Below are 25,426 nucleotides of genomic sequence, written 5' to 3' on the forward strand. Positions count from 1 at the left end.
GGTCTGGACACGCGTGCGCCGGTGAACGACAATAGGGGAACGGATCTCGTACGCACCTCTCGAAAGCCCGGGAATCGACCAGTGTACGAAGTTGGTCCGGTGAATCAATTCGGAACAACAGCGTCTACAACGCCTCGGTGGCGATATTATTTGTTTAAATTTCGCCTCGTTCATCCGCGAGTCTACTTGCACCACGTGCGTTACGAACATAATACATTGATATACTAATATGTAAACCGTTGAATAAAAACGAATTGCTAAACCGCTTACGATTGTTATTATTATCATCATCGCTCGTCACGCGTGCGATATCGTAACGATTCGTCTCGCATTCTGTCGTCCCGTTTACTTGTCCGGCGCGCTCATCCGCTGCCCACGAGTACTAACCTTCGTCAAAACTCTCCGTCCCTTAATCGACTACCCCCGCTCCAGCAATCATCGCCCGCGACAGGTCTGCTGCGCGGCGGTACAACACCTGTGGGGGTGGCTTTTGCACTTCCGTCGCTCGCCCGTCTGCATAAACGTCGAACACGATAACGATCGCCGATGGCGAATTTCTCCGTTATTCCATTTCGAATTGCCTACACGTCCAACGATCCCGAGCAGTATTGATTTCGAAGTCGATACAGTGCATGGACGAACGGCGGGAACGGAATGGTGCGGAACACCTCTCGTGTATTATTCGACCGTTATTAGAAATGCAATAAAAATACTCATCGCGAACCTGAGAATAATACTAGAGTCTTATTGATAATCAATACGGAACTCGAAAGATGGTCCATCCGTTTCTTAATTATGTACGAGTCGTCGCAATGGCGTCCAACAATACGTATTCGAGAAATGCGTATTGTACGTTTTATGTTTCACCGATGCACAGTACCGCGTCGGTAAATACATATTATGTTTCGTGACTAAAATTGATTTACACGAGCCATAGACTGAAAATCTCAATTGTTTTATTTTTAGAAAGGTTACGTTTTATATTTCGATAGGTCTTATGAAGTTGTGTCGATATTGGATGCGCTACGACGCGTATACATTTTGTTATAACTTATCATGGTAGAAGATAGGAAGATTTAGTACTTATAAAGTTACGTTGAATTGGCTTTAAACTAAAAATTTGATACATATTGCATCTTATTCTAAAGTCAATAATAATTTATCGATGGTTCTCGTAAAAAAAATTAAATAAAAATTTAATAAAATCTATGAAAATCTTAGCAAGTATGAATTTATGCTATTTTCTTCTTCTCCCTCGCCTTTCTCCCAACTATTTAGGGTCGACCGCCTTTGTCCTAAACCTCCACTCGTATTGATTTTCTTCATCGTTCACACACATGCCAATAGCCCTCATGTCATTCTCAATCTTATGCAACTATCTCACTTTTGATCTTCTTCTTCTCCTTTTACTCTAATAATCACTATTACTGTTTTTGTTTGTTCTCACCTCGTTACATGCCCAAACCCTCGGTCTATTTTCTCTCATTTTGTTCACTATCGACGGTACACCAATACTATCTCTCACATATTCAGTCCCTATTCATCTCGTGTCACTCCACTCATCCACTCATCCATCTAAGCGTTCTCATTTCCGCAACACTCATACTCCGATATATTCTCCTGTCAACCGCCCAATACTCCGGAATCATATAGTATTCTGTTGAAATATTTAAATTTAAAATTCTTGACGTTTGATTTTATCGTTTACGTCGAAGTGATCCGTGACCTTTTACTCCTCAAGGTGCATTGAAAAAGTGCAATTTAAATACTGCAAATCATTTGTTCGATTATTTTATATACGACGAGTAGACTGCAATATTGCAATGATTGCGTGTAATCGTTACACGTTTTAGCATTATATATTGTTATAAATCTATTAGATCGCGTGCTGTTCAATGGAATCATTCAAATTCTACACTCGTTCAGAATACAGTCGTCGAATACGCAATCATCCGATACCGCTCAAAAATCTAACCTATTCAATCATTAACAGATCAAATTATTCTTGAAACTTAAATGCACCTTTGTACATCGTATCGATATTTGGTGGTAATGTTTAACATTTCCATCGTCACAGATTAAGTTAACACGACCGAGGAGCAAAAATCATGGGCTTTTATACAAGTACGTTGTACTTACACGTTGTGTGGGTGCACCACGAGGGCAAACGTTCTTTCGTGACGTTCGTGGTCGTTAGAAATTAACACCGTTTGGAAGTTGACATTGCGCGCGATCGAAATCGTCGAATCGTCCCGGCAGGATGTCATCATGTGCGCCAGTGATCGCGGGGAACCCGTTAGCACCGCCGAACAACGATTATGCTAATAATAATACCGTTCGTTCGAACGGCAGACATTTAGGTGATCGCGATCGTTCGCTAAAATCTTAAGCCACGGTAATCGTTTCGCGCTCCGCGGCCGACCGTCGAAAATCCCGTCCGGGCACGGGGACGGTTCGATCTCGCCACGCGAGACACACTATGTGTTTGCGTTTATTGTACACGTGCGGTTTTCCGTACACGGTATTAGACACGCGCACGCATAAGCGTTTTGCCGGCACGGTCCGCGTGTAATGGAACAGTAAATATTCCATTAAACTCCGCGGCAATCAGTGTCAAGATCCCCCAACGCGGATTTATCGCGCGCTCGCGTTTTCTTTCCCCGGGTTTGACAAATAGCGGTGCGCAAACTTTCCTCTCGGATTTGTGTTCAAACTTTACTCCGGCCGATCTCCGCTGCAGTGCACATAATGTATACGTGTATATATATATATATGTATATATACACCCCGTACGTGTACACGACGGCTGCGGCGGTGGTCCCGCATCACATATAATATTTGTATTACATTATACTCGTATAAGTAAATTACTTTCGATAACACGTTCGGAAAATAGAACGCACGCTCTTATACGGTTATTTTATATTCATGATATGGTAGGCGTCGATAAAGTATGTATGGATAATGCGTCTTGCAATCAGAACGGGGACGGTCGAGCGTTCGAGCGGATCTCGAAAAGTCACTGAATTTATTTGCGAAGAAAGAAAAAAAAAAAATGCTATCGGAAATGATGAATCTGAAATGCGTATGGAAGTAAATTATTGAACGTTACGTCAACGATTAGGAGTTTTGAAGAAGAAAAAAAAACCAAACTCAAAGGTCACCGAAATACATTTGATCCGGCTCGACTTGGAACGTACATAAATATATTATGTATATCCGCTCACACACACACAGTTACGCATGAACACATGGTGCTCACGATGATTATACAATAATTATTTTGATGATGGTAAAAGTTATGAAACTGTTCGTATTTATAGTGATGTTTGTTAAATTGCACGATTGTTTCAAACTTTGTTTACTCAATCAACAGAAATGGCTTTATTTGTTATTTGTTAAACCGCAAGTATTAGGGTAAATTCACCATCTTATATAAATTGATGAAAAAAATTAGAGAATTTCACAAAATATTATAAAATGGGTACAAGTTATAATATCATTAAATTAGAAGAATTCGTTTAATATTAAATTTTAATTTTAAAATCATCAAAATAAAATACACATCAAATTTAAAATCATAAGTCAATATTATTTCAATACAACATTCTAAAAAAACTTTAAAAAAATTAACACAAATTTTATTGAATTGCTAAACATAGAGTGACTGTATAGTTATGGAAACTATAAACATATACTTGGAGCGAAATTTAGTTTTTCTGAGGTCATACATGCGTTTATGTACGAGATAGGCAAAGCTACCGAAAAATACGAGTAATATCTCATGGCATATTTTATTTTTTTAAATATATTTTTGTTAAAGAAATAAACATGTAGGTGTCACTGTTTTTATTCAATATAAATATATCTATTGTTATTATGTTTTTAATAAATTAAATATTTTTTGAAATTTTTGGCACGGATTATGATTACATAAACAGTAGAACGCTAAATTTTTTTTGTTCGTCTTTGTCCGGTTTCGATTTGTCATCAAAACCTTGATTTTTTTTTCATGTAAGTAATCGAAGAAGGTTTCATATATTTTTCAAAATTAACAGTATTTCATGATACAATTTAATATGGATTAATAATATAAAGGAATGAAATGAAAAAAAACATAATATGATTTTACAGTTTAAATGACATCAGCTTGACTTTTATACTTTATATGAGTCATAATTATCATGGTTAATATTTTATTACTTGTCACATCCCATACATAAGGTACACGTGTATAGCAATGTCTAACAAAAGGTGACAAAATTAAAAAATAAAAAATAAAAATACATTAATATAAGTAATTTTTTTTTTCCAAGAACAAAGGCAAAGTTTTTAAATCGTAAACATTTTAATTAATTGCGAAAAACATTTCCTCAAAATGATAACTTTAAACATTTTAAGCAGAGTTTTTTTTAACATTTTTAGTCGTTGATATTTATGAAATTAATCCATAGAACAGTTAATACAGTCAGTTTTTCCGATAAAGAATAAATAATAAATAAATAAATAACTGGATTACAACGGAACTTCTATTGAAAAATGGGATTAAACGTGTCCGGGTTAAATTGTTTATCACCACTGCAACGGGATACAAAGGTGAAAAACTTGAATGAAATCACGTCAAAAGGGAACGTAGTCATCCGTTGTAGTGGGTATAACGTGACGCAGTGCGTGTCATTCGATAACGTTCGGATGACGATTAACTACGCATCTAATTGTGTTAGAAAGAAACTAAGAATTTATTGTTGCTCGCCCCCTCGTAAGGTGTGCATAACCACCGTAGCACCGTAATGGCGACACTCGAAATCTTTGAAGAGCGTTTCAACCAGAGCGGGGATCCACCCCGAGAAAATTGGATAGGGCGCGATTATAATTACTTTACATAAAGAAATTCGGGGAAAATTAAATTATGTACTTAACAAGCTTACTCCTCGGAACACTTTTGGACGCTTTCGTTTCGCTTGCGATAATGTTAATGAAAGAAATAATTAAACCAACTAATTCTACATCGGTCCACGGAAACTATATTACATCATAACTTGCGAAACAAGCGTTTGCCAGCCTTCCGCGAGTATCCAAACACATTATCAATGTATCCTTGTTATACGCGTAACGATTATCGCGGTCCCATGCCTGTGCGTGTAACAGCAGTACTACTTTTGATTAACGATAATGCTAAAATAATATTAACGATGATATTATGTACGTTTTAACCGATAACAATACGGTTGGTGTTCATTGGCGCATACACGGGGGTGTCAGGGGATGCTTAGCACCCCTAATTTATATTGAGATAAAAATTTTGTTCGAAGAATATCATTTTGTGTCTACGAGAATGAGTTTATCCCACTTCGCATTGGTAGGTAGACACTAATGCTATGAACGTAAAATGCACACACACTTTATACATTGATGTATGCAGTACGAATATTGGGTATTATTGGGTATGTGGATTTGTCATGTCACATATTTATAACGCATGCGACATTATGATTAGGGTCGAATTTATTTTTAGCGGTTACTGCTGGAATAATATTTCGGATTTTGTTCACCGTCTACCTGTTTGATCGTTTGTTGATAATAAAAATAATGATGTTCGTTAATACGATTGAATGGTAAAACTAAAACATTTTGTGCCAGGCAGATCGCCTCGAGGTGAAGAGTTGTAGCCCTCCCCCCCCCAAGTTCTAGACTGAACGTCTACGTTGGTGTTACGGCAGCGCTATGCATTACAGACCGGCCAAACAAATCAGCGGACGAAATTAGTTGGAAAGGGTTAGTCCACCCTCGGGATAGAGGTACATTATAGTGGTCACGCGGGGTCGTGTTATTTAAGTGCCGCGTACGCGCTTCTCGAACACGCGAAAACCGACCGTAATTCTACCGTTGCACCGCGATACCGTGACTCGTTCGACTCGCGTAACAGCGAAATAATTAGAGTCGAAACCGTATCCTTGTTGCAGACCAAAATTAAAACGGTTTGAACTGCACTCGAGTCGAGAAACGCGATGTCAATCCGTTGCCCACAAATCTGACGGTGTAGCAGAATTATTAACGGCCACCGATCGTTCGAATCCGCGTTGTCGTGCTAGAACACGTTTCTTCAGTGCTTCCCGGCAAAACCTGGAGATCAACTGTTGTCCAACGTTTTACTCGCCTCCGGGGCGGTTGTGCTCGTCATTCCGACCGGAGCCGAGCAGCTCGACCGTTGCCCGTCACTTGAATTTTAATTCGTTTCTCGACCCGAACGCGATTCGACCAGAGAACCGTTGTGCAATCCGACTTCGGCCCGCGAAACCGACGATCGGATCGCCGCGCCTGCACGTCCGTCGAGAAGCCGCGTCCTCGTCGATTGCGCACGGCACGTATTGACGTCCGAACGTCGTTTGATGCGCTTCATGAGTTTCCGTCCGTTGCCAACCGACTCGACGAACGTTATTGTTGCGACTTGTAATTCTTTTTCCTCTCCAGACCGGACGCCGGTCGTATCCGTCACCGTTCCGCGATCGGTTTAACAGCGCGTTCGCGGACCGCATCTTCTACGGTTCACAAACGTTATGCCGTCGCGTCCGTACGCTAACGCGAATTTATCGTTTTTGCGATCGTGCTCCGCCGTCGACCACTAAACGAACGTTAAACGTGAATCGCGCTAAAATTTCGGTACCAACTACGGGAAAGTTTTTTTTTTTTTTTTTTTCGCCGCCATTTCCCGCCGGTCGTCTAGAATTCGTTACCGATTTTAAAATTTCTTTCGACCGCAGTACAGCGCAATCCAATTAGAACATTTAATGTACCGTGGTGTCCGGCGCCGACCGTCTGGTGCGCGCGAGACTGAAGAGAGATGGAGAGAGAGAGAGAGAGAGAGAGAGAGAGAGAAAAAGAAAACCGCTCGTTTTGGATGCGCGCCAAGTGAACCGGTCAAGTTCCAAACGTTTCGTTACGTTATTATACACAAGTATAAGAGCATTCTTTTTTTTCTTTTTTCGATTTTAAACAACGTTCGGATTTTTTGAACTTCCGCATGACAGGTTTGTTTCGGATTTTTTAGATCTGCACATTATTTCGTAGACTGTTTATACACAATATTGAATCCGTTTTATTTTAATTTGACTTTCGTACATCTGAAAACTATAGTGTATACGGTCGATAACGGTCTGCATTGGGTTTCTTTAACTGTTTTGATCTATTGCAGAGTTTGACGGCACTCCGTGTAACCGTAAATTCAATTGTTGGTACATGTGTTCTAGTTGTTAACAAGACTTTTAAATATTTACACTTACTGCAACATTTTTTTTTTCGTTGGTCGGATATGATCCGGAAGACTTACAGCCAAAAGCCTTAACAATTATGCATACCTTGTATGTATCGAAACATGTTTGTATTAATGTTGCGCGGTAAAAACAACGTACATAACATTTTCTTATTTTGCAAATATTGTAAATACCTAAGCATTTATTTTTTCGGTTCAATTTATCAGCCCGAGTAATATATTTTGAACAGTATACAACCGTTTATCTTTGGCTAATTCACCGGACTACAGTGATTAACGTTACAAACCGTTATCGATCGTAGTAGAGTTTAAAGAAATGTAGCCGTGCGACCGAGCACGTAACCTATTTTAAGAAAATGTGTTTTATTAAGTTCATAAATGTACGATATTTATCAGCAATGAGTGCCTCTACACCCATTGTTTTTGAAGTAAACGTAGTATCGACCGAGTGACGTTGTGAAGTGGTTGTTTTCATTATTTGACCTCTTCGGGGCACCATCATTAAGCTACCGTAAAAGCACACTTTTTAAGAAAAACGTGCCTTTCGACATTTGCCTTCGATTCGGTTCTGATACATTATAAAACGTTGGTACGGGTCGCAGAATTATTATTATTGATTTTAATCGTCTTGTACCTACACACTAACGCGCGCGCACGCATTCGCTGGAAAACTGTTGAGTGTAATATCGTGTCGGTAATCGAATCGGTTAGCGAAAAACGTGTCTGAACGTCGTCTAGGAATCATTCCGTCCACGTGACGAATACAATTTTGAAGATCGCGTTTCACAAACCGGGTCTTTCCGGTTGGCCGGGATATTTACGCGCTATCAATACGTAAATATTGGCAACGCTTGTACGTAGTATGATGTACGGATTCCAAATAGATCTGTTTGCAATCGAATAATTATCTCGAACGAACCGCAAATCGATCCGTGCTAGCGTTCGCATCGAGGGGACGAGATGCATCACTGGTGGCGCGGGCAAATGTTTGAAAATTATTATTTTTTTCCCCGCTATCGTTTGTCGCCGAGACGCGGTTTTCATATAAAACGTATTACGTTTTATTATTGTTTTCGTGTTCATACGCACATACGTAAACGGACGTCGGGCGTTCCGCGCGGAAACCGACTGGTGATCGGTTGACGGCGACGGGTAGCGGTAGATAACGGTCACCGGGGTACCATGGTATCAGTACCGGTTACCATCGACGGCGTCAGCTGCGGCCAGGAGGCTGACAACAACGGCAATCGCGATGCGAAGAAATGGCGCGGAGCGAAACGAATCGCCGAAATAATATTTGATATCGCGTTACGAGCGCGCTGGAGGAGAACACTGAAAATTCCCTTGACAGATAGGGTTAAAAATGAACAAGTATTCCGAAAGATGAACGAACGAAAAGTAATATGGTAAACAATCGGGGAAAGGAGGAATAAATGTATTGGACATATTATAAGAAACAATAAGTGGATAACAACAATAACAGGAGAAAAGATAGACGGAAAAACCGGAAGAGGTAGACCAAGAACACCATTCACGAAACAAATTGTAGAAGATATTGGAAAATCTAATTACAAAGAATTTAAAATAGCAGTTATGGATAGAGACCAATGGAGATCCATCGAAGTCATTGAACCAATCTAAGGATTGAAAAAAAAAAAAAAACGTGTTACGAGCGATGTTAAAAAAAAAAAAAAAAAATGGGAAATCGCACGGGCCCGCGGAAGTGACGTCGCCTCGTTCAGCGGTTGTACATTTTTTCAGTTCGCGCATTTATTCCGCGCGCGCGCGCGTTTAATGTACACGTATATATTACGGGACGTAATAATACGTTCATATTTATTGCGCGCAACACGCGAGAGGTTAAAAATAATATTTTAAAGTCTAGCGGCGGCTCGCCGGTATTACTTGGCGACCGGAGGGCGCGGCGGGGTGTTTTCGGCGGACGAAAAAAAGGTAGAAAATCTATAAAAAATATTACACCGTCGGAATAATGCACCGCGTGCGATCTCTAGCCCCGTTGTCATCGTCTTCGGTTTACACGGGACGATATCCGAAGCGTCCTCGACGTTTTTCGCGTTTAAATCGTTTCTCCGCGAAACACAACAAATTTCGTACCTCTCCGGACGAGGATCCCGTTCACGGACTTTCGCTGTTATTTTTTCCACCGCCGTTTTACTACAGCAGACGATTACGGTCGGTCGATTCCGTTCGGATTTCGAACTGCCGGCGAAAGGCGTGGAACACGGTCAGATCAATCGGTCGTTTCCTCTTGCCGTAGCGCAGCAATGTTTGTGCCACGAGCACGAAACCGGGGAGTACAGTCCGTTACGTGCGCGCACGTGCTCTTCGCGGATCAAAATGTTCAGACCAATCCCTGGGTTTAGGCGCGCGAAAAAGGGAAACGAAAAAAATCGCCTTGTAGCGCGGCGCGGAACACGGCACGTAACGCAGACCACGGAGTACCGCGAGGGCCGCCGAGCGGCCGAGGGCACGAGAGCAATTTAAATAATAACCAACAAGGCTGCAGTGAATACATTTGTAATATTTCCCGAGCGCTAGAAGCATGTCAACGTAACATTTTGTCGTCGTCTCAACGTTTGTCGTACATTTTATAGGCATATAATAATATTATTATTACATTATAACTGCAGACTAACCGTAAAGCGGGAGGAATTCTTCACGTTCCGGTTTGTTTTTGTTTTTTTTTTTTCTTGCGTAATAATTACGCAGCATATTTACGGTTCGTGTCGGATCAACATAACTTTTTTTTTTCCTGTTCAAGTTTCCCCTTAACGGTACGATATTAAAATATCGCGTAAACGTTGCGGGAGACTATATCCCCGTACAACTTTTACGTTTTCAACTACTCCGTCATTATGGTAATATTTCTGGGCTAGTTTTCGTATTGCAACAATAATGCGGCGCCACGGAGGGTTCAAATATTTTCCGATCTCGTCGGGAAATCGTACGAAACGCGAACGCGATGACGACTTGTCGCTAGTCTCCGTGAGTTTCGTATTGTACGTCGAGCGTTCGCCGTCGCCGCAGGTTACCCGAAAACGATACGGTTCGAACAGAAAAGTTTGGTTATCCAATGCGAGTGGTTGGGTTTCTAAGACCATCTCCGTCGCGTTACCTTTTCGTTTATAACATCGAAAAACATTTCGACGCCAATGATTTGTTGTAGGCCGGGTGTGCGGAGGACCTACGGGCGATTATTACTCAACTGAATAGTTTCTACACTGTCTTTGTCCGAAGAAATCGTAATGCGGTTCAAAAACTTTTTCGCCAAAATGTCACTATCGTATAACATTATGTTGAAGAATTCAATCGCATTTTCGCGGAACAATTTATTTTTCCAATCTCGTTGTGTTTCTGTATAAGAAAAAATAAGGAAAAGAAATGCATATAAATAAAAAATAAGAAACCGTCTGCCATTTCGGTCTCCCAAAAACGACGATCGTTAAAAATGAAAGTTTCCGACAGTTTTTTGCCGTTGCTTACCGATTAGAAAGCGCTGTATCAGGAGGGAACATTTACTTTTTGGTTTCTCGGGTCCTAGATGAAAATCTGCCACGCCCGAAAAAACGTTTGTTTCGTTGAATACCACTGGTATGATTCGCGTTGTCCGTTGTACACATGTGTACAATACGGTGTAGTGATCCCTGTGCAGGACACCGCGATTTTTACCGCATTTATTATGACGTTCCTGGTCGGCTCGAGGTGATCTGTGAGAAGATAGAAAATCAATAAGCAGAACACTAGTACTTATATATAATTAACCAAATATACTAGTATAAATACTATGTCATTCATAGTATTTGTTAGCTAGGTTAGGTTCTTTTCAATTGTCTAGAGTTTTTAGCAAGTAGCTAACTGATAATTTAGTGCTTCTTTATATGTTTGTAACTTTTGCTAAAGAGTAAAATTCATTAGTTTATTTCTTAAACAAAACTTAAATATTATTACATACATTGTCTGAGCACTAAAACTAAATATATAGTGGCATCAATGAGAAACAATCTACTGGCTGGTTATAAATAAAATAGTGTTGCAATGAACAAAAGGTAGAGCCTATATTTAATACGACGAAATATTTACAACTACAATCAAACTTGAAATCATATAATACTCAACTTACAAGACGTATGCATTTTTGCACCAGTTAAATAAATAAATAAAATAAATCGAACATGAAAGTCGTAAACAGATAATTATTTTAATTACAGAAATAAACTAATACACTAATTAGTTCAATATTTGTAAATAAAATGGCGATGAAATATTTCGGAGAATATAAATAATTGTCAACATAGGTTAACCAACTTTGAATTGTTCATAACTTCATCGCTACAAGATTTGAAGACAATAACGAGGTCAACATAAAAAAAAAAAAAAAGCACAAACGTTATTTTTAGAATAATAACATTTGCATTTACATCCGTTTTCGTTAATTTATATCATTTATTCATTTATTTATTTCCATTCTTTCCTTTGTAACGTTATCAATAACGTTTAGAACCCTGGTGTTTTTTTTTTTTTTTTTAATTTATCATCGCACTAAAACCTTTTTTCGATTTGTTACAGGATTGGTTCACGCGGCAACAGTTGGTTCTGGTGATATTGGTCGTCAACATATCGTTGGCGCTGATGTTTTTCAAGCTCTTGACGTCTTAAAAAGCGGTTCGCCAAATGGATGGCTCCTGCACCCCCACGTACACACATGCATACACACGGAACATAACAGTCGCGATCGCGCGACACAGCGATCTGCATCCAGCCGCAATCGACAATACTATATTATTAACGATAATATAAAACATAGTGTAATAATCATATATAATAATAATCAAACAATACTGTTTTCGACCACGCGCTCGATCCTAACAGTGGTTGATTACAATCTTGTCGCACGTCGATGTCGCATCGTCATCGAATATTATCATTGCTATTAAACACACATGTTATTATATCATTGTTATTGGATATCCATAATTTTATCTTTATATTATATTATTATTATTATTATTATTATTATGATTATTATAATTATTATTACGACCATCGAGTTCCGGACGAAACGCGGACCACCGCAGCCGAACTGCGCGTAGGTGCGCGTCCTCGTCCGGAAAACGTTCCAACACGTTTTGTTTTCGTTTCAATCGTATTGTTTTTGTTTTTTTTTTTTTTTTTTTCTCCCACAAATTGTATCATAATAATGGTGATAATAGTGTTTATCGTATTTGTTGTACGTCGATATATCATTATTTCTCATTTTTAAATCGATCGGTCTCGCCGTGAATGTTATTATAGCGAAACGCAATTCAAGACGATCGATGAATTCGACGACGACAAATCTTAGAGACTCCGGTCATCACGATATTATTGGCTTGTCCGTTTGATGATTAGCGAATAGTGCATTATTATTATTATTTAATTTTTTTCTTTACTTTTATCCTCTAGATGGATTAGATTTTATTCGTTCGAGTTTTTTTCTTCTCCTGTTTTTCTTTTCTTCCGCCGCATAACACATTACCACCTATACACCTACATACGTTATTACAGCGCACACAAGACGATCTGTTAGCTGATTACTAAAATAATATTACTATCGTTTTCGTTATATATATATATATATCAATTAATCAATTATTATTATTGTTAATATTATTTTGTCGTTACGCTCGTACGGAGTACCAACGAACTCGACGGTACGATTGCAACGATTATCCGCACGGTATGCGCATCGCGTTGCACGAGTCGGTCACAGTCGCTGAGGATTTCGGTACACACCACGTATACATTACCAGTGGCATATATAGGTTTTTATTTCGGAGGGGGCCGATTATGTATTTGATTTTTGTGGGGAAGGGAAGGAGGGGAAGCACACTGTTACGACAAAAATTATTTTAACACTATAAAACTTCTCGAATGTCTTTACACCACCAGAGAAATGAGAAACTCAATTTTTTCAATGATTTATAATTTTTTAAAATCATAAAAACTACATAGTTACAAACAATTTTTTTATTAGAGTCACTCGAAATTCACCATGTATTTTCTTAAAAAAGTAAACATATTTTATAAATATAAAATATTAAATTATCGCATAAGCAACGTTCTCAGTGTCGCGACAAATTTTCGGAAACCCCCAGCATTAAAACGTATCCATGTTAAATATAACAATCTTTAACAACGGCATTTTTCGTCTCGGATGAGGCCCTTTGCCCTCCCTCCCACCATCAATACGCCCTTGTTATATAAACTCGCCCCCGTCCGCTGGCCGAAATGACGGTACACCCTCTCGCAGTTCCGACCGAAAAAAAAAAATTATTTTACACTACATTTTTCATCGTTACGTACACAATATTGTACGTATTATGATATAATATGTATTTCTTTGTTGTACTTCGCGAGACGTGCCGAGTTAATAGGAAAACAGTAAGCGGAAAAAATTAATAGTAATAATGATTTTCAACTGTGTAGTCGAATTGCTGTTCGAAAGACAAAAATATTGTATAACTTTATCATCGTGCGCGCACGTGGAACTATCATAAAACGCGTACCCGACGTCGGGACGACGAATCGAACGTTGTATTTTTATTATTATTATTATTGTTATCGTTTCACAGAATTAAATTATTATACGCATTATATTGGTAATTGTAATATTTTCAACCCCGCCGGTGTGTGGCGATCGGTATTTAATAACTCCGTGTAACCGTTATTATATATAAAAAAAAAAAAAAAATCGATAAATAGTAAATCATTATACATTTTTCGCTTGCGCATTGTTGTATAAATTGTTGGTTGTTCGTTATTTCACGTCGATCTCGTCGACATCTTATAAAATATCATTTTCGTCGCACGCGCTACGCTGCGATATGCGTTCAGTGGCGCGATGAGATGATGTCAAAAGTGCTCGCTCCCCTTGCCTTCCTTAGGATGTGGAACGCGCACGCGTTGGTGGTCGTCGATCCCAAATATGCATTGTGTTTTACTCGAACAGACCCCCCCCACCGTGTTCTATCTTCTTAGATCGGACTAATAAGATATTCCTTAAAGTGTAGGTCATAGGTCATTGCGTACTTCCAAATCCCTCGACGTGTCTACTCGACGTTCTCTCATCAGCGAGCCCACGTACATAAATCCCACATACGATGTGACTACAAGAAGTACATACGAACGCATTGTCATACAACGGTGTTGTCGTTAAGAGTACGCCACACCCATGCGGGTGTTGTTTCGGTCCGACAAACGTACGGCATAGCGAATTCGCGTTAAACAGTTCATACGTAGTGATGTCAGCTTTAATATCGGAATAAATAGACTTAACAAGTCATGAAAAGACTTAATAAGACCATAATGTAATCAAAATTCAAGGGAAGAACATTGCCTGTGTCCTGTTGGTCGGTTTTTTCCGATATTATAATTTTCAAACGAGCCACGAGCAAGTAAAATATTACAATTAAAAAAAAAAAAAAACTCATAACTCACCTAAAAATAAAAATATCGGAAAAATCTGACTAACAAACGCAGACCGTGTTTTTACCACTAAATTTTTTTTACAGGTCGGCTTGCTCCAATGTTAAAACTAAAAACCATTACATTTTAAAAATTGTGGGCCAACATTGTCGTGATGTTAAAACAATTAATGGTCTGTATGCGTCCTGGCGTGTGCTGCCAACGAATTCATTATTCGAAACGTAACGTATTTAACGTACGACCATATCACCTGTGAAACGACTATTACCCAATGTCATTACGTACGGTCACCGTCGCGTCCCCCGGGGAATGGTCTCGGGACTCCCGCAGCAGTCCCTCGATCGTTATATTATAATAATACCTTTTTTTTTTTCTTCATAATTATTTCATAATTTATTTATTAATTATATGGTTCAGTTATCTCACACTTTTTATTTATTTATTTTTTATTGAAATTATTGACAAGAGTAATAAATTAAACTAATGGAAATATTTGATACACGCACGAACGACGTCGCACATCGTTTATGATTGGGGACGATGACCTCAGTGGCTATCACATTGTTGGGACAAAATATTTTTATTTTTTTTTTATCTTTTCACTCGCTCTCGCCTCAAAAAACGTCATAACCAATTTCGTTGATAGAAGGTTTCGAAAAATTATGTATCACAATTATTAATTACGTCGCATCGTTCAACATATCATACCGGCGCAATCGTTGCACGTTTATTTGTATCGGTAAACGTCGGTTTTTAGAGAAAAATTAAAATTGAAATCAAAAACGTTCAAGGGAACGAATAAAAAATAAAAAAAAAAAACGTCTGTTCGCACACAATGTGTAATTAATAAAATATGTTCCCAACCGTCGGAGGAGGATCCGTTATCTCTCCGTCACCAGTCATCGACGCTGCTCGATGTTTTCATTGTTATTTGTTCGCATTCGAGGACCACGATAGGTATCTTTGCAATCCGAAATCCAATTCCGAACGGAAACCCGGAGTTGTTCAAGATTTCGTGAATAGGGTGTGCGCACCACAAGTGTTCCTTTGCTGGGTCTTCGCAGTTCTTCTAACCTATTGGGAAATTCAAAAGATGACCTCTTTATAACACCATTTGTATTCAATATCCAATATCGATATGTATATGTGGGTATAGAAGTGCTATTCGCGAAATTCTCGTAGCAGGTACTTGGGTTCTTTTTGTTAAAAAGCATATCGTTCCACGGGAAATTGAATAAAAAATAATAATAATAATAATAATAATAAAAAAAAAAAAACAAACGCGCGTTTCACACGTCGTGCGAAATCCGAAAAACGGTAAAAGAATAAATAAATAAATAATGTACAGCGTCGAACGTCCCGATGCGTTGCACGACGACCGCGGCCCTTATTGTTTCCGCGGCGAAATCATACTACCCGTGGTAGTATGCCCGTGGTAGCTCGGCGATTAATGAACTAACCGGGTTAAGTACCGGAATGAATACCACGTTAAGGGAAGAGCGACAGCGACGAAAAACCGAAAGATAAAACGAGAAAACCAAAAAAATAAAGAGTAAAAAAGAACAAAAAAATCATTTTGCACGGACACGAGAAATCGTGAAGTCATCGCATCGGCAATGCATGTTATTTAGTACATTTTTAGTTTTGTACTGTTTAAGCGAAGGTACTATTTTAGAGCAGCAATTGATCCTTAATGGTTATGCTAGGTTGGCTGCCATAAAATACTTAGCCACCTAGGTGACTTGGTCTAGTATAGAAAATAGAAATATACTACTTACACAACTGTTTATCTTATGCATGCAACTTACGTCCTAGACCCGACTGTATAAACCATGTTGATTCAATATTCTTAATTACAGATATTAGACTTATAAAATTAATTAATAAAAAAAAACTAAATACTTAAATAAATAAATAAAAAATATACTTTAGTTAGGAATAATAATGAAAATAATTACAATATATTAAATACATTTATACCATTAATTTGGTAAATATGTATGAAATTTAAAAAATATTGAAATGTTGTAAATCACAATTCAAAAAATAAGAGCACAATTTAGTTATTAATAAAAACGTTTTGATTAATAAATACGATTTATGATATTTACTTTTTATAAAAATAATTCACAATAATTTGTTTTCCATATGTTCAGGAATCATATTTATCTTTTTATCGCTTAATATTTGTTTATGTACAATAAATGATTTCTTCAAATTTATTGATTTCTAGAGCATGCATATCATACTGGCCACAGAGCAAATTGTGATATTTTCTGAAAGCATATTTCTTGAAATAATGCGGATTCGTTCTAATATTCGAATTCTCTAAATTTTGTGATACAATTGAGATATTGTAGTCTTTAAAGTAGAACCTATGTGACCTTGTATATTTGATGGTTCTGAAATCGTATTTTTAATAATATTTAATGATGTCAATTTAGAATACACTGGCTGACGAGTCATTATCTAGTTTTTCTATTACAGTTTTGATACCTACATAGTTATTTACATTAAATATAATTGCTTCCTTTCTAAGTGCCCAATCTCGTAACTACTGGTTCAGGTGGCAACGAAAACCATGTATTATTTTTTTATATAGTAATGTAGTAGTATCAGAAAGTGACTTTAAAAAATATTTCTTTACATTGTTAAATCAATTGGTTTACACCAGGGAGTAGTTCTCTCAATTTTTTAGCCACTCTGTTTGACATTTGCGCAACATATGTTACACGAATGACATTTGAATTGAAAACTTTTAAAGCTTCTTCAGTTTTGACCATATATGGTGCTGCACAGTGGCGTACATACGGGGAGAGTTTCCGGGTTCAAACTCCCCCAGGGCTAAAAAAAAAAAAAGAAAATTGTTTTATTATTGACGACGTGTAATATATTCGTAGTTTCATTATTGCGCTTTGAACTTAAAATATACAACTATACAAATATTATGATAGTTAAATAATTATATTGATAGGTGTTTGTAAACTATTGTAAACTAAGCTATATTCCAATAGCTATTAATTTACTGTAATGTAAAAGTAAACTGTAAATTGGTAAAAAAGTTGTATAAAATAATAACTGTTTATAGCAGTTATTTATCTTATTTATCTGTACAACGAAAAAAAAAAAAAATAATGATTATTTTTGTTAAAATCCCCCCCAGAGCAAGATCGAATGTACGCCACTGGTGCTGCATATGATATAAACAAACGTAAGTTTTCATCACTTCCCCCTGGAGACCATAATATTTTTGAGCTGTAATTAATGAACCGAAACACTGTAGGCTGATTGTTTTTAGGCAGCTATTAACATGCGTGAAAGATAGGATTGACTCTGTGTGCAACATGTTTTAAAACGCCAACTAATCAATTTTCGCCGAAGCGGCCGTTCGTATCAGTTGTTTCGTCAATACCAATCAAAATGTCTGATTTATCAATTACTTATCGAATCGCAGTAATAGCCTTACCATAACATGGACCGGGTTATTTCATTTGAATGTGTTTTCGTCAGTGACCTATTTTAAACAGTATATTTTTCAAAAAAAATTCTTTAACTCTGGAATTTGAAGTTTATTACAAGGTGTATTAGTTACTATCATGGCTGAACAAAGAAGTCATCAAAAATGTTAATGGATTTGGATTTTGCATTCAACACAAATTATTATTTATTGATTTAATTTGCTCTAAGTTTTGAAGTACTACTGTGCAAAGTAGTATCAGCGTGTTGTTGCGATTGAAATTTATTTTTTGCAAAAACAACTTTTTTCTTTTTTCACATATTTGACGATACAGAACCCGTTCACGGTAAAAAATTGTTTAATCCGTTTTATTATAAAATGTAATCCAATTTGTTAATGAAGTTGGATTTTAAAATTTGCGAAAATACTATAGTGTAATTGAACAAAGTTGTACATAAAAACGTATTTACAAAACGTGGATCACGAAATTATATGCACGAACCCTGAAGACTCATTACACGGTACTATCCGGTACACTGACGGCTGACTAGCGATTAGCGACATAGCGTGTTGAAAAATATTATTTTAGAAAGGAAATTTAATTGGGAAAAAAATGGTGCAACTAACGAGATAAAATTTTAATAAAATAATAAATAATAAAATACATAATTAAAAATTAGTTAATGGTTAACATTCGTAAGTTAATAAATATAAATAAATAATAATATTTGGTCTGGAATATTATTATTGTAGTAATATTGATAATATAAAATAATTAGTTTAATGAACTTTTATACAAAATATACAAAACTCTTCAAACATGCCGCTATCCCTAAAATATAAATGAATAATTTTCAACGAATTCAATCAATACATTTTTGCTATAGATACGAAAATAAGCCATATTTTTTACTCCCATCAAACTGCATGCACACTAATATTATGTAAATACATACAAATTCGGACTCTGATGATAATACTAGTATTTCATAGATAATGTTCTGCGACGCTTTTACATGAACAGTATTTATAATTTATTTTTAAATTTAATGTTTCACGTTTTAATATTTCGAATAACTAATTAATAACTAATTATAATTTAGTGGAATAAAAATGCACGGAATTTAAGACGATAAATCGTTGACAAATATTCGACTACGTTTTATCGTTTTTATGGCGCCAAACGGATTTCGGTATTTTTTTCTAGGATTTTTGGAATACTAATGCTTAAAACATATATCTTAAGGTGGTGAGAATATTTTGAAAAATCTAAAAGCAACCAATGAGAACACCTTTTTTGTGTAATTAACTTACCAAGGCTAAAGATTTTTTAATACAATAATAAAATGAAACACGAGTTTTGTTATTTTTCAGTCGTAATCCAATTGAATTATACGTATAAATGTTACGAAATAATATTTTCGGGTAATTTTTAATTGATCGTATGAAAAAAAATCGTATTGAAAATGTTTATCGCGACAAAAAGATTTCGTGCGCTGATCGTTTGTACGCAGGGCCGTGGGAACCAGGTAGGTCGAACGCTGGCTGTATGAATCGTGGAGTTTTCCTTGTGAACCGTTTTACCGGCGAACAATGTATAAACGATTGGTCATCAAATATTTTATACACAAACGTACGTGTGTCACTACGAGCGTAGTGGACAGAATCGATTCACGTCGACCAGCGCGAAATGCTATCGGTGTGCTGAAAATTAGTCAACTCGACTCCGGTCCACGGTCGTTCGGAACGCGAATGTCACGTAATTACGGTAAAAAGGACAATTCGGCAACAGTACGATAAACGTGGGAAAGTGCTGACGAATAGGTTCACGAGCCGTGCAGGAGTGGCGTCGCGGAGGCGGATGTACTTCGACCTGGAAAACGATAACGAATCATCGCGTTCGGATATTGTTGACCGTATCGAACATTTACAGCGGACGCACTGCCGAATCCAAGAGCTGTGCAGTGACCGCTGCGCAGTACTCTGCGTTTCACGTAATAATTATGCAAACGACGTGGCACGTTTAACACGATCTCGAAACGTTTGTCGAGAAGACTGGTACACGTAAATAAATTGAACACTGGTACGAATCGTTGAATAAAAATATAATATATTTTTACTAGCACGTACAGCGCAAATTAAATTTCTTTAAAAGTATACTGTGTTAAAAAAAAAAAATCAGTTTATACGGATTTATGGTTTAACATTACAACAAACATAACTCGACTTTCCAAGACGGTCGACGGTCGTGTTGGACTGTATTTATTACGATTAATTATAAGTAAATACCAAAAGCAATCGCGCGATATGTGCACTGCTTGGATTTTATTTTTAGATAATTCTTGTGCGGGGAATTAGGCGTGCAGTACGCGAATTTCATGCGAGTTTGACGCACCGCGAGCGAAACGATACCGACTTACGGACCGCTTTCCGAGCTTCGACAAACGATCGGGTACGCGGTTCTATGTGTGTTATGTCGAACGGCCAACGGCGTCCGAGGAATGTGGACTCGACACGTGGCGGCTGGCGAACTAATATAAAACATTTTCTGCGGGGCCCTTTCGCTGTTGGCTCTCGGAAAAGTCTTTCCTGCGCTATGCGAAACGCGTGACGATCCAGACGACGGTATTCGTGTTACGTATGTATGACGCGTGTCCGCAGGTCTAGGGAGCGACGATAACACGATAAAAAACATATTATCTGGGTTGAACGAGAAAAAAAATTTCCGCTGGGTTTTTAAAAAAAATGTAAAATGAAAAACGTTGATAAATAGCACGCTATAATATTCATTATATAATAAATATATCTATGAATTTTATTCACAAGTCCCACGGGAAACTTTGAAATAACTTTTAAATTGTTTGGTCCTGTCATTTTTTTATAACATTTTTTCTTCTAATATTTCGGAGTGGGGAGTTGCAACCCCTAACCATTGTGTCTGCATATATAGAGCGATATAGATAACGGAACGTTTAACGTTGCACTTTCAAATTCGGAAAGGCGCTTAAGGATACATACTTGAACGTGTATGATACGAGTATACTACCGTGTGTGGGTTCAGTACTCGTTCACGCACCGATAACCCAAAGAAATGAGAACACTGTAACCGTAGATGAATTATAACTATATCGAATCAACGTTGGGCACGAGACAGTACTGTTTGCATTGATTCGTGTACGAAGAACACGTCATCGTCAAAATGGCCTAAAAATAAAATAAATCGGTAACCATGCATGTTGCTCTGTGATGACGAGACTCGTGAGACGATGGTCGAGTGTTCGAACGAGCAACTAAAGAACGCGAAGGGAATGAATCATTTGTCGTACGCGCGAATCTTCAAAAAAAGGTAAACAATGACTCGCAAGCTGTGATGGACATTAAATACTAGTGTATGAAAAATTCAATATCCCACTGTTGCAATCCGGAATGCATCAAAGGGACACAGTGCAGTACTAAGATTCATGGCTAAAGCTGGCTGGTCATGTGAGATGACTCGTACGTGCGGAAAGACAACGTTTCGGGTCCAGCAGTGAAGTCCGGGACGGTGGATGACTTAACTGCGCAAGAACCGCGTCTAGAAGTTATCGAAGTAAATATTTTTGGCAACCAACTGGAACAAGAGGTTAAGCCTGGGGTGTGCGAAAATAATTGGTCTTGGAAGCGAATAGTCATTTGGGCCCATCACGTGTTATTATAGGTATATCATATAAGTATGCGCGTACGTTATACGTTTGCCTCGGAAAAAGTTTAAAATTATAAATTTTTCGCGTGTCCGGACGCCGAGACCAGAAGGATTTTATCGGATTTAAAACATACGCGATCCCGACGGCATGCCGACTCGAGAAAACGGTAAAAAAACATTTTTTACGCGTTCGGCCGGTCGCGCGACGTCTTCTTTCGGGCGAAAGATTTTCTCATATTCACGTCGTGTCGTCACTGGAGTACTGCGTCTGATTTTTAAATTCGAAAAAGTTCTCAATGGCTTAACAACGGACTGCGCAAAAAGAAGAAAAAAGGAATTACATTCGAGCGAAAAACCGCTGTTAGACGGTCCCGTCACGAATGAGTGTAAATTGCATTTCGGAAAAAACCTTGTGCCGCGTCATTAAACCGAACGGTGCGCCGGAAGTCGGTGAGGTCGTGATCGTCTGCGATTGCGGCGAGTCTGGTGGTGTCAGGTTATTGACGTGCTCATGCGGGCGCGTGGGGGTGCACATGGTTTGCGCAGATTTTCACAACTCGTTGGCGCACACATTTTCCTTCCCACTTATACAGGCTTAGGACCCTCGGCGAATATTTTAACTTCACTGGTGTGGTTAAAAATGTGTTTTTGGTGTGCTATGCGTTAAAAAATATGCACAATTAGTTTTTGTTGCAGCGGTCATTTGTTTACGTTTATTTTAATTAGGTACTTATTTGAAACGTTTACCTTGGAAGCGGTTGCCCATTTTTTCCGAGTAATTCAATTGATCAATTTCGTTATTTGAATACTTTGTTCACAAATTTTTCATGTACTCAATTGTTTGAAACATTTCTTTCCGACAATACGAGTAGTCATTAACATTCATTTTTATTGAATTCAGTTTAAGTTCAGTTTTTGATTGAATGTTTAAAATAACATCTATTACTTGGTACACGTGTGGATGAGGGTTATAGAATTGATTATTAAAATGCCTATGGAATGCTTCAACTCCGTTCGTTATTCCGTTTTCCCGCCCACAGAAATAGATTACAATTTTAATTGAGTAATATATATATATATATATGATGAAAAAACATGATCAGAAAAGTATGATCCATCAGGTGGAGCAATCGCTATTAAATTTGAAAATGCTATTTCTATTTCTTCAGGTGGCAAGTACGACAAACCAAAAAAATATTTAAGCCATTTACCTACCTTTGAATTGTTATTTTTATATTTCCGTAATAATTTACTACTATTTTGTATTCTACGAAACCAAGATTGAGCTAAATGAAATGTATAGCATACAATTTTACACTGTAGAAAGACATTTAAAATTGAGTTATGAGCTGATTTTTCAAAATCAACATAAAATTCTTTAATAATAAGTTGTCGATCGGGAATTTGAGTACAAATATTTTGAAGTGATTGCCGCATAGTTGTGCATGTTGACGTATGTTTATCTTCTAAAAAACAAAATACAACTGGTGCGTAAAAAATAATTTTGATAGATATGAATGGTAGAACGGTATACAGTGTGTAAATAATTTTGGGCAATAAGAAAATGTTCCATCTCCAAATAAATGTGAAGCGTCACATAAAGCAATTCAATTTGTTGAGCATGTAAACAATACGTATTATATTATCGTCACTGAAATATATAAATTGTTCATCTTTAAATTTAACTTGAAATTCTTTCGGCTGTAATACAGCCTCGTTAACAGTGCTTGGGAGTTTTGGGAAATGTTTTTTTCTTGTTGTATACATTGAATTTCGTAACAAATGCATGTCACCATGATTTAACAAAATATATTAATTGTACAAAATACAATCATGGCTATACCATATTATTGTATTAACGAGAGGTTTCTACTACAATATAATATGTTGTGCGCAATCGAGTGGTCCATTCTACAATATATTGTGAGCAAGCGAGTTATAGGTTTTAACAGGGAAATTTCAAAGTGTGCGCAAACTAGTTGCAGCCGCGCGTGGATTTTAGGAAGAGCAGACACGTTAATGATCGTTCGCCCGTCATCGCACGAACGTCGCACGTTTTGAAACTTTGCTGTCTGTGGTGCTCCTTGCGACGGTCCGTTTGCTTTAATAGAAATTATAATTGTCATAGATTTTGCAATACACGAACTGCCAAACTGCCGACCTGTTCGTAGTGCTCTTGGAGACAACCTCAGAGACACGTGTCCACTAATCGACGAACTCCTTAAATCTGACGTCCGGCCGTTGATGTACCGGGAAAAAAATTCACTTCACCGATTTATGTTTGACAATAGTTTATTGACACGAGTACCGTTGGGTTGTTTGCGAATTAATAATCAAATGGAGACCGATTTCGTTATAGATTTTATAAAGTTTTACGTGAATAAGCTGAACCGTAAGTATGGGTTTTATAGCAATTTCAATTTACTATCAATGACTGTAATACGTAACGATGTTACTCTATTTATATTTAAAATCGTTATCTTTAACTCTTTATACAAAGATATTTTCTATTTGGTGCGAATTATTCGACGTTCTAAGGAATTTGAATAAGTGTACAAAACTGAAAATTCATCGAGGAATTCAGTAAACATTTTGGTATTAAATTGCGCTGATAAGTACTTGTTAATACTACAACAATTATTATTTTATTTAAACTGTAACATAACTAATCGAATCTAATCCGATCAGCGGTCGAATCTAGTAAAATTGACGAATAAAGAATAATATCAACGGCTTTTATCGCATGTATTTGTCAAACTTGTAATTTTGTCGGAAACCCATTACGGTGGGCAACAATTATCACGAAGCACAACACAAAAACAAATATATTAATTATAATAACAAGAAAATTAAATTAATTGTAAGAAGTTGATAATAAGAATAATGTTTTATTATTATTATGATAACAGAAATACTAATAAATAAATAAAAAAAATTCAAATAAAACAACAAAAATAAGAACGAGGAAAACACGAAACAACAAAATGTACAAAAAAAAAATAACGGCTAAGAGCAGACAAAAGCCGTTGGCGCTAGTGACGGTCGTCGTACCGTCCGCGAACGCTTCGGGACACGTCACCGTCTCCGGAACTGGTTCCGGTTAATCAGTGGGCCGTTCCGATTGATAATCGAACGTGTGGCGATACCAAGTGACCAAAAGGGTGTTAACGGGTGGGATCGCGGTAACCAATTAGGTATCCAAATAGGTATCCAATTTGCGCGCTGTATTATTGAGGTTTAGCGGCACCGACCTTATGCAATTTTCAGCTAATCCGATTTCAAATGCATAAATTACGGCGTCGGTCATCTTCCATATAATATGATACCCGGTGAACAGTAACAGGTGTGTCATATACACCGGACGACTGTGATATGCGGGCTGATATAACATCGGGACTCTCATGTACGCATTTTTCCGCCCCAACGATCACATTTCTGTATCGAAGGGATTCTGTACGTTTTCCCCATTAGGGACTCGTTATTCGTAGTTTCTATTATTTTCTTTTCTTTTTTTATTTTTTTCAAATGAATA

General features: G+C 37.4%; 1 protein-coding gene across 1 annotated transcript in view; it reads left to right on the plus strand.

Annotated features, from left to right (window-relative positions):
* The window catches only part of LOC112679204, a 64,469-nt gene extending 52,037 nt beyond the window's left edge, over window positions 1–12,432 (plus strand). Inside the window, exon 3 of the mRNA XM_025552219.1 lies at window positions 11,858–12,432. Coding sequence (XP_025408004.1) covers window positions 11,858–11,947 — 90 coding nt within the window. The 3' untranslated portion in view covers window positions 11,948–12,432. The remainder of the gene's footprint in view (window positions 1–11,857) is intronic.
* The last annotated feature ends 12,994 nt before the right edge of the window (window positions 12,433–25,426 follow it).

The sequence above is a fragment of the Sipha flava genome, unplaced genomic scaffold (genome assembly GCF_003268045.1).
Source record: "Sipha flava isolate LNK unplaced genomic scaffold, YSA_version1 0_pilon_pilon, whole genome shotgun sequence".
Lineage (NCBI taxonomy): Eukaryota > Metazoa > Arthropoda > Insecta > Hemiptera > Aphididae > Sipha > Sipha flava.